The sequence below is a fragment of the Condylostylus longicornis genome, unplaced genomic scaffold, assembly GCF_029603195.1.
Source record: "Condylostylus longicornis isolate FDR11 unplaced genomic scaffold, ASM2960319v2 ptg000147l, whole genome shotgun sequence".
In the NCBI taxonomy this organism is placed as follows: Eukaryota; Metazoa; Arthropoda; class Insecta; order Diptera; family Dolichopodidae; genus Condylostylus; species Condylostylus longicornis.
In genome coordinates, this window is record NW_026578115.1 from 1,306,820 (window position 1) to 1,317,639 (window position 10,820).

Sequence of the window (10,820 nt, forward strand, 5' to 3'; positions counted from 1 at the left end):
CTGCATCAGCTGGTGAACGTCTTAGAAAACGTAAGTCTATCAGAAATCAAAATTTTCAGATGTACGATAGTGGAGATATTATAACGGTTCCTCTAGACAGTCCAAGTCCTCCTACAAAAAAAGAAAAAACTATAAATAGCAAAAGCGCAGAAAAATCTGAAAGACGTGTTTTACGATCAGCTAAAGCAGGTGACACACAAACACAGCTTGATTTTCCCATACGTAAAAGTAAATCGACAAGCACATGGACAACTTACAGGTAAATGATGAATTTTATGTAACTTTACTAAGTAACTCGTCCATTAACTACTATCCTGAAAACACATTGGCAGCTTTTACTAATAAATTAAATAAACAATTTGCCCTTGATGAAAAATGGAAAGTTGGAATTTCACAAGTGTATGTAAATGATTATGTATCATCCATTTACGGAGAAAATGACGAAAAAATAATATGAATTACGATTGGAAGTACAGAAAAAAAATATGAAAACATAGGTACAACTTATATTCCATATAGGAAAGAACAAATCAATTGTGATTGGAAAACTTTTGTTTTACCTAAACTCATACAAAATATAGAACCGGATGCAGGATATACAAAAAAGGAATGTGAGCGTCAACTTATATGGCAAATTTTTGATTATATTTCAAGGAACTCAAGTTACATAAAATCTGGAGAACCAACTGAATACACTGGTGAAGTGGTTAAAATATGTGTCAGCGATTCAGAAGTTGACATAAAAATAGGTGTAAAAACCAGTTGGTCAATTGATGTTTTTATCAAAGAATGTTTTAATCAAATTTTAATAAAATATCCCGATTTTAAAAAATATAAAGACAGAATTGTGCAATTGTACAAGTCTTATTTAGAAACCTTATATTTTATACCAGTACATAAATCAGATATTATGTTTGTATACAGTGACATTATAGAACCACAAATTGTCGGTGACAATACTTTGAGGTGTTTACGAACAATAATAATAAAGAATACATAAGAAAATAATTTTTTTGAATTTAAAAATATTCATTATTTTCCAGTTGAAAATAAATTTTTTGATAATATTTCTATTATGTTATGTGATTAATATGGTAAACAAATAAATTTTTCCAATTGTAATATTCTTACAAAAATTGTATTACATTTCAAATAAGTATAAATAAAAGGTATTAAGCAAAAATTATATTATTTTTCTATTATATTATGGAACGATTGTATTATAAGTATTATTTAGTTCAATCTGGTAAAGAGCTTGATGATATCGGCCCCTTACTTCATTCTGCCCTTGCCTATCAAAGAGCTAATATGTATATTGAAAAATGAAGCAATTAATTCCAGTATGAATGCTCTATCTTATATTGCAACTGGAGCAAATATAAGAGAAGTAGTTCAGGATCTGGAAAAAGAAAAACTATAAAAAGGCGCCTCATTAAAAAAATCGACTATTTTGCTTCAAAGCGACGAAAAGTTAATAGCAAAAGAAAAAAAGTTGATATTTTTGATTAATTATGATTGAATGTATGAAATCAGAATTGGATATTTTTAGAACAAAGCCAATTCAATCTAGTATTTCAAGATCTGAAGAAGTTTCATACAATCCTATTGCTTCTTTAGATAATCCATCAACTATTGAATTTGTCTCATTAGATCATGGTGATACATACAGAGATTTATCTTCTACATATCTTAGATTAAAGGTACAAATTGTTAAAAAAGATGCAAACCATTGGAATAACGACAAATAACAATGAATAATCTTCTATACTCAATAATAAAACAGTGTGATGTTCAATTTAACGGAAAAAGTATTACCCGGTCAGATGGAAATTATCATTACAGAGCATACATTGAATCATTATTAAATTATGGTACGGATGCCGCTACTACTCATTTAGAGTGTGCTGGATGGTGTTTAGATAAACCAAACATAGCAAAACCAGATAATAATGGATCAAAAGAACGTCAAAAACTTTATCACAACAGCAATATCGTAGAGCTAATGGGTAAACTACATTTGGATATGTTTAACCAACCGACTTTTTTAATAAACAACGTTGATGTGAGAATTACAACGTTGATGTAAATGGTGTACAAGTACCAAACACAGCAATTGAAACAAGTTTTTCAGATGAAAATAATTGTCATACTCGTGCACACCATTTTCTGGTACAGGAATTTATCATAATGACAAAGGACATCAAATATCAAAATCTATGTTTAGTAGTGGATTTTTCATCTTTGCTTTCGATTTGACACCAGATGCATCAGGAAATGAGATATGTCAGGGTCTATTTAATCAAGGTACAATTAGAATTGAGGCAAGGTTATCTAAAGCGGAATCATCTGTATTGACTGCTATTGTCTATGGAGAATCTGATGCAAGTGTTGAAATTGACAAAAATAGAAATATTTTCACAAAACCTATAAATAGAACATTTGTATAAATGGTTTTAATATTCAAGATGATGTCATCGTCTTATGCACTTGTTGATATAACGTTTTGTTGTGACGACAAGAATACTTTATTTGTAAAAGATATTTGCTTAGTTGGGATTCAAGAAAAATGCAAAAAAATTGTAAAGGAGTTTTCTTACAAATTTCCAACTAAGGAACTAATATATGAAAATTTTGAAAACTATTCGTTTGGAACTTTGATTAATGACAATATAAGCTATGAACTTAAAGAAATATTAAAAAAATTCAATGTGATATTGACTAACGGAAAAATCAAAAAAGATTTCATTTCGCATTACATTAAAGAAAACAGTACAGTTTATGATTTAAGTGAATTAAATTTATGAATACTTTAGATATTATAAAATATTTAAATTGCAATAAATATACAAGAAAAAAATTTAGAGGTGTATTTGCTTTAGATCAAATACCAAAAAACCTTGAAAGATCTTCTCTTATAATTATAAATGCTGATAAAGCAAAAGATCCTGGTTGTGTTGAATACTTTGATTCTTATGGAGGTTTACCAAATAAAAAGGAAATTTTAAGGTTTTTAAAAGATAAATGTATTGTTTTCAATGACAAACAATTACAAAGCACCTTTTCAGAAGTTTGTGGAGAATACTGTTGCGTGTATGCATGGTATAGATGTTTTGGTATAAGTATGAATAATTTTTTACGTGAATTTAAGAAACGCAACCATATTAAAAATGATCAAATAGTTTTAAGAAAATTTCACAAAATATTTGGAAAGCAGAATATTCAGACATGTGTTTCTAGAAATCATGTTATATAAAAGATGAAATGTCTCAATTAAAATGTTTAAAAACAGACAGCTAAATCAGCACTACTTAATCAGTGTTTCTTAAAACATGTTGTTGTACTTATACGTATACTTATTTTTTAAACAAAACACATACTGTAAAAGTAGTAATAGGATTCCACGTAGAATTATTAGAAGCAACCATTTCAATATACCGTATTGGAAAAAAGGAAATTTTTATAAATTATGAAGATTGGGTGGAATTTTATCAGCAATTTTAAACAAAGTATAAAAAAAAATTTATAAATAACAAGGTCTCTTGTCTACAATTTGAAATAAAAACAAAAAATTTACAAACTTTCGTGTTAAGGAGCGAAGAGATGGATGAATTTCATATCCTAATTGATTTTATTCATGTGGTAATGGATTACAAACACAAGGCTGAAGAAGGTGTAAAAGACTATGTAAGGAAATATATAAGACAATGTGTAGAAAACAATGAAATCATACTAAAAAGTGAAATTTATATTCCATTAGATCGATTTAACTTTCAATGTAATTATTCTAGATTGTTTTATGAAATTCCGTTTTTATTTAAAAATAAGATAAAAAAATATTTAGAAATAAATAAAAGCACTATGCTACTAGACTAATATGTTACTTGTATTTTATTTTATTTTTTCTTTTATTTACATTATTTTTGTGTTATTTAAAACATGAGTAATTGTAAAAATAATAAAAAGCAAACATAAAAATACCATATATTGCATAAGACATTTATAGCAATTCCAGCAAAATGAATTTGGTATCTGAATTGGTTCTTCTTCATTATTGAACATAATTGAAACCCCATCCCCTCTTGGTGATTGAGTATCCATTTTATTTCTTTAGTAAAACTGGAAAATTCGTTACAGTTATGCTGCTACGATTATAAATTGATGTATACTAAAGTTTTTTATTTGAATCATGCTTAAATATAAAAATACTGACTTTGTTCATTTTATTGAGCTGCAACGGCTTATATAAATAATCGAATCCTTTTTATTTTTCTTATTTTAAAAATGGATGTCAACGAGTTTTTAAATGTATATGATTCTGTTATTTTGGAAGAACATAAGAATCAAATTTTATATTTAAACAATTACTTAAAAACATTTAAACATAAATTACAATTAACTAGTTCGATACACGGAAGCCATTTTACTATTTGCCCTTGGGCGTACGACGATACTACATCTGGACCAGATACTTGTGAATGCTATACAATAAAAAAATACAAAATTAAAGTTGCAAAATTGATTGACTGGTATAAAAAAAATGTCAAAATCTCAAATAGTATCGGAGATACATAGACCAGCTAGAAAACGATATCTCAGAAGAAAATTCAAACAAAAGGGAATAAATGATACGTGGCAAATAGATTTAGTTGAAATGATACCCTACGCTAAATTCAATAGAGGATATAAATACATGTTAACAGCTATAGATATATTTTCAAAATATGCTTTCGCAGAACCTGTAAAAACAAAAAATGCTGAAAATGTTTTAAACTCTTTAAAATTAATAATTAAAAGATCAAAATCAATTCCCAAAAATATTCAATCTGACGAAGGCAAGGAGTTTCTTAATTCAAAATTCCAAAATTATATGAAAGAAAAAGCAATTAATCGTTATCACACATTCAGCGAAATGAAAGCATCAATTGTCGAAAGATTTAATAGAACATTAAAAAATATGATGTGGAAAACCTTTAGTTTAAATGGAAATTATAAATGGTTACATATTTTATCATCATTAATACAGAAGTATAATTCAACAAAACATAAGAAAATAAAAATTTCACCTGAAGAAGTTACAAAGAAAAATGAACAATATTTATTAAGAAATATCTATATAGAACCTAAAATTTTTCAAAAAAGTAAATATAAAATCGGTGATTACGTAAGGATAAATAAATACAAAAAGCATTTGAAAAAGGTTATCAACCTAACTGGTCTACAGAGATTTTTAAAATCGCTAAAGTAAATAAAACATATCCCACTACATATCAATTAGTTGACTATAAAGACAATACTATTTCTGGTGGTTTCTATAACGAAGAACTTACTTCTGTTAAATATCCTGATGCTTACCTAGTAGAAAAAATTATTAAAAAACAGGGAAATAAAGTTTTCGTAAAATGGTTGGGGTTCAGCGACGATCATAATACATGGATCAATAAAGATAGTATTATTTAAAACATAGTACATATTATATACATAGTCTTATTTTTCGACCTTTGTACAATAATAAAAATTGAAGAAAGTAATTCTTTTGTTTGTTTTTCTTTTATTTTTTAGTTTATTTTTATATTTTTATATTTTACAAATTTATTTTTGTTTTAACCTCTTATATCCGTAAGGAAGGGAGCTACCATCTACAGCAAAGTTGCGTTTTTCTGATTTCGGTTGATATACTTTTACTTGCGGAACCGTTAGTACTTTGTGTTCTTTGTTGCGCCCAATATTTTGTGATAATATATAAATTTCGTTGTCTGCTTTCGGGTTTAACACAGATTCTTTGATTGTGTTAAAATTAATTTTTTGTGAAGCTTCATAATTTAAACAAAAACCCTTAACTTTACATATAATTTTTTCTTCTTTATCTTTTGTACTATATACTTTAAATGAGTAATTTTTGGGGCCACCGCTTACAAATTCTGTTATGTAGCTATCTTTACCATAACATTCTAACTCATCTGTCATGTCACCAATAAAATTTCCTACTGAATGTTCATAGTCCCCTTTACGACTGATATACACTACGGAATCAGTATCGTAATATAAGACTCTTTCTTGAAGTTTTTCTAAGTAACTGTACAGTTTTAATCGCGCCTGAGTTGTTGTGTAAGCAGCAATACACACATTTACTGTTGGTAAGGAATCCATTACTTCTTCCTTGTACTGCCAATTAACTATAATGTTTTCTTCATTTACCGGAAAAATATAACAAACTTCTATAGATGGGTTTGTTAACAGGTTGTACAATTCTTTAGGCTGGTTTATGATTGATGTTTTTTGTAAATTTTCTCTTTGACCAAATTTGCCCCAAAATGAATTTAACATTAATTTGGCAAATGATCTTAAGCCAGGATTGTTGGAAACCTTTTCATGCTCCAATTGAATATCTTTTTTATCAAAAAAATCTTTAACATAGTTTTCTTTTTCGTTATTACTGACACATTTAGATGGCCAGCCTGAAGCTTCTTGTTTAATTTTAATAAATTTGTTTATCATATTTGTAAATAAGCCCCGTGTATCCATGTTTTTATCATATTTTGCAGTTTAGTATTCCCAAACTTCATAAATTTCTAACATTTTATAACCTTTTTGAATAGCTTTTACAACTTCGTCAATTACCTATGTTCCTATTAAAGCTCTTTCCTCGTCTGAATGTGGACAACATTCTTCAAGCCATTTTTCTTCACTACAACTTCGACATAATGAAAACATTAACTTGTTGTTTTGTTTTAGTGGGAGAACGGGATGTAGTAAGTTCGTTGGTGGTAAAATTTTACATTTAAGAATTCGGTCCATGTTATTTAGTTTTAGAGTAGAACAAATACTTTCCCCGACATAAATTTGCGGGTGACCAATAGGAAATTTTCCGTACTTGCAAACCCAAGCGTATAACGAGCAAATGTCTATATATTTTATTTTTTCTTCCTCTTTACATTTATAATAGTTGTAGACATTTCCTGTTCGTCCTCCATAAAAAGCATCTCGAGGATTCAATGGTGCATGTTGCACTAACGGATGATTTTTTAAATAACTTGCTTCTTCTTTACTAATTAATGAATTAAATTCACATTGCCACATTTCAATAACATCGTAACCTAATTTTCGTAATCTTTCAGCTTTTTTAATAGTTCTTTCATACCTCGTGTTCATTGTATCATTTGAATCGTCTTGCAAACTGTTATTTCGGTTATGTGGTATACAAGTAGGGTGTCCATGATAATAACAACTGTAAAATCCAAAAACTTGATTAGTTTCTGAACAAAAACCGTCCACTTTTATACCGTTAACAAATGATTCTTTCTGTTTTGTTGTATGTCTGATGTTAATATTTCTTTTTTCTTCTTCCCATACTAACCATTGAATAGCCATTTTTGATTGATTGTCTGAGTTTCTGTATCCATGTTTAGGAATTAATCTAATTGTGTCCTCTTTTAAAAAATTTCTTCTAAATGCAAGATTGCATGCAGATGCAATTGTTGTTGCTTCTAGAAATGGTTCAACATTACACTGCTTCAAGAACATTTCTCTGAATTTTAAACAAGATTGTGTTAAAATGGTAACGTCATTGACACAGTATTCAATCATTTCTTTTTTAATGTTAAACATTTTATTTTTATTTTCTTCATACCATTTTAAGAAGGTTTCACGCTCATCTACTTTCATGTCGTTTGGATTGTAATATTCTACAGAGGGTAATTGCACAATATAATTTTCATTTTTCGCTGTGTTAAAAAGATGCGGAAAATACCCTTTCTTCATATTAAATTGTAGATCAAAAGCTTTTGGTAATTTCGACAAAGCCATTGGAAAATAATTTAACGAATCTATAAATTTTATATTTCCCAATAGCATCATTATTACTTTTGTACTCCTCATTATCAGTTTAGTAAGGATGTTTTTTTCTAAAATAAAATTCAAAATAAACTGATGATCGAAAGCTTGTCCATTGTGTGCAATTACTATAATATTTTTAAACTTTTTTCTCATTTCCAATATGTAGTTAAGAAAAGTTTCTATAATATTTCCTTTTTCAATTATTTTTCTTCTAATTTTGCAATTTGCGCATAAATATAAAGATACAATATCAATACACTGATCGCACCTTTGCTTAAAAACACATAAAGTTGTTTCATGTTGTTTAATGACTGTTTTATTATTATACCCGTACGAACGTATGTTCGAAGGGTATACTAAATTTGCCTTACCGTTTGTAACGCTAAGAAATAACGGTCTTAGATATAGACTCAAGTGTATGTTTTTGATCAGCGTCAAATTCTGAGTTGATTTAGCTTTGTCTGTCCGTCCGTCCGTCCGTCCGTCCGTCCGTCCGTCCGTCCGTCCGTCCGTCCGTCCGTCCGTCCGTCCCAACGATAACTCAAAAACTAATTGAGCTAAATTCACCAAATTTTCACAAATGATTTATTGTACTAAGTGCCAGAACCCTATTTAAATTGGACAAGATCGGAGTACCGGTTCGGGTAGCTGCCATACAACTTCAAAATTTATTTGGATATATCTCAGAAACTATAAAAGCTATGATATTGAAATTTCACACAAATGAATATATTAATAGGGCCAATGTGTCTGATAAAAGTCGTTGAAATTGCTTGGCTCCTTCTGGTACCTGCCATACAACTTCAAAAGTTATTTGTCTATATCTCAGGAACTATAAAAGTTATGGTATTGAACTTTCACACAAACAAATATATTAGCAGGGCCAATGTGTCTCATAAAAGTCGTTGAAATTACTTGGCTCCTTCTGGTACCTGCCATACAACTTCAAAAGTTATTTGACTATATCTCAGAAACTATAAAAGCTATGGTATTGAAATTTCACACAAGCGAAGATATTAGTAGGGCCAATATGTATGGTAAAAGTCGTTGAAATTACTTGGCTCCTTCTGGTACCTGCCATACAACTGCAAAAGTTATTTGGCTATATCTCAGAAACTATAAAAGCTACGGTATTGAAATTTCACACAAGCGAATATATTAGTAGGGCCAATATGTCTGATAAAAGTCGTTGAAATTTCTTGGCTCTTTCTGGTAGCTGCCATACAACTTCAACAGTATTTTGGCACAGACAGTATTTTGAAAAACACATTGTACTGAAATTTTGCATAAATTAATATACGGCAACTCCATAGTCAGTTATGGCATCTTTATTCGCACATAGGATAACAAATTCGTACGGGTATCACAGAGTTGACAAGGTCAACTCTATTTTTTTCTCGTTTTTTACAAGTTTTTCTTCAAAAATTTTTTCTTGTTTTGTTTCTAAATCATAAAAAATGAACAAGAAATTTTTTAAATTGGGTTGATTTTTATTTGGTTGGATATAACATAAATTATTACTTTCCACGTACTTATTGCATATTTTACAAAAATATTCACCACAAATGTGCTGTTTATCTTTTTTGTAGACCTTTAAACATTTGAAACATTTATGTATTAGTTCGCAAATACTTATTGTAGTTGAACTAGAACTTTTGTGGTTATCAAAACATTCTTGACCATTAAATTTTCTGTTACAATCATTACACATAATATTTTTCAAATTTTTATCACATGGTGGTGATTTTTGACAACACGGGCATGATCCAGTACATTATACTATGTCCATTTTTGTTATTATACGCTACATGACAACTTTTACAATAATATATACAACTGAATGCTGCTGTAAGTGACGTAATCACGTTGTAATGGTTTTTGTGAAATAAAAGATTTAATTTTTTCCCTGTTCCTAATCCTTCAAATATTACATCTTTTCCTTTTGTACCATATTTATATACTATTATTTTGTAATTAGATAGATGTTTTTGAAATTTGCTTAGTTCGATGACCCAGCAGCCTTTGCTAGGAATTGGAAGACCTGCATTTTCAATAAGTTCTGTGGCTTTTTTCGTTTGCAATTTTGAATTACTTTTATTATTTGTTTATAATCTACAGATTTTTGGACTTGATGAATCGCTACAATTAAAGCTCGAGGCAAGCATAAATTATCTCTGTTTGAAATTGTAATAACTCCTCTACGGTCTGCATTCGTCATCAAAATTTGTGTATTTTAAAGTTTTACCGGTTCCTTGTGGTAATTTAACACATGTTGCTGTTATACAAAATTTATCAGAGCTTAAAAGAAAAAACTATAATGCATATAATTGTATTTGATTATGGAAGATTTTATATGCTCAGTTTTTGTAAAAATACTCTTTGAATTTTCTAAATATTCAACAGTCGCATTTCTATTATCAAGAAAAAATATATATCAATATCTAATAGAAATGGAATCGCTTGACTTGACCTATGAAGAAAGCCAAATTTTGATGGCTGCCCCAAAACGAAAAAGGGTGAGTCATCAAAAGGCAGAGCTGAATGAACAACAACAACCGCAAAAACAACAGCAACAGCAACAATATCATCAACAACAACAAGACAGCATCCAAATTTTGGATTGTTTTTCAATTGGGTTTGATGAATCTCAGGCCCAAAAAGAAAAGGAGGATCCAGATATGAATCTCATACGTATTTTTAACAGTCAAGCCGTTGTTAAATAATACTTAACGGTTCAATAAATGGACCGAAATGAAAACTATTGAGTTTTGAAGAAAAATTGAGTAGAAATACAAAAAAACCATATTGGGTGTTTGTCACCCAAAATAATTACATTTTCATGCCTAAAAATTACGTCAGGATTTTTAAATTAAATAAAAATTACCTTCATTTGGTGAATTCAGGGAAACTCATCATAAAAACAACAGATAATAAAAATATAAAATTGTCAAAAATATAAACAATTTTGATTAAGTATTTAAGGAATT

At 28.9% G+C, this 10,820-nt stretch overlaps 1 protein-coding gene across 1 annotated transcript; it reads right to left on the reverse strand.

Annotated features, from left to right (window-relative positions):
* Positions 1-6,618: 6,618 nt before the first annotated feature.
* On the reverse strand, positions 6,619-9,784 carry LOC129615785 (uncharacterized). Its single transcript, XM_055531150.1, has 4 exons — positions 9,765-9,784; positions 9,394-9,524; positions 7,647-7,823; positions 6,619-7,586 (listed from the first exon to the last, which is right to left on the reverse strand). The coding sequence occupies exons 1-4, from the start codon at positions 9,782-9,784 to the stop codon at positions 6,619-6,621; spliced, it is 1,296 nt and encodes a 431-aa protein (XP_055387125.1).
* Between the last annotated feature and the right edge of the window lie 1,036 nt (positions 9,785-10,820).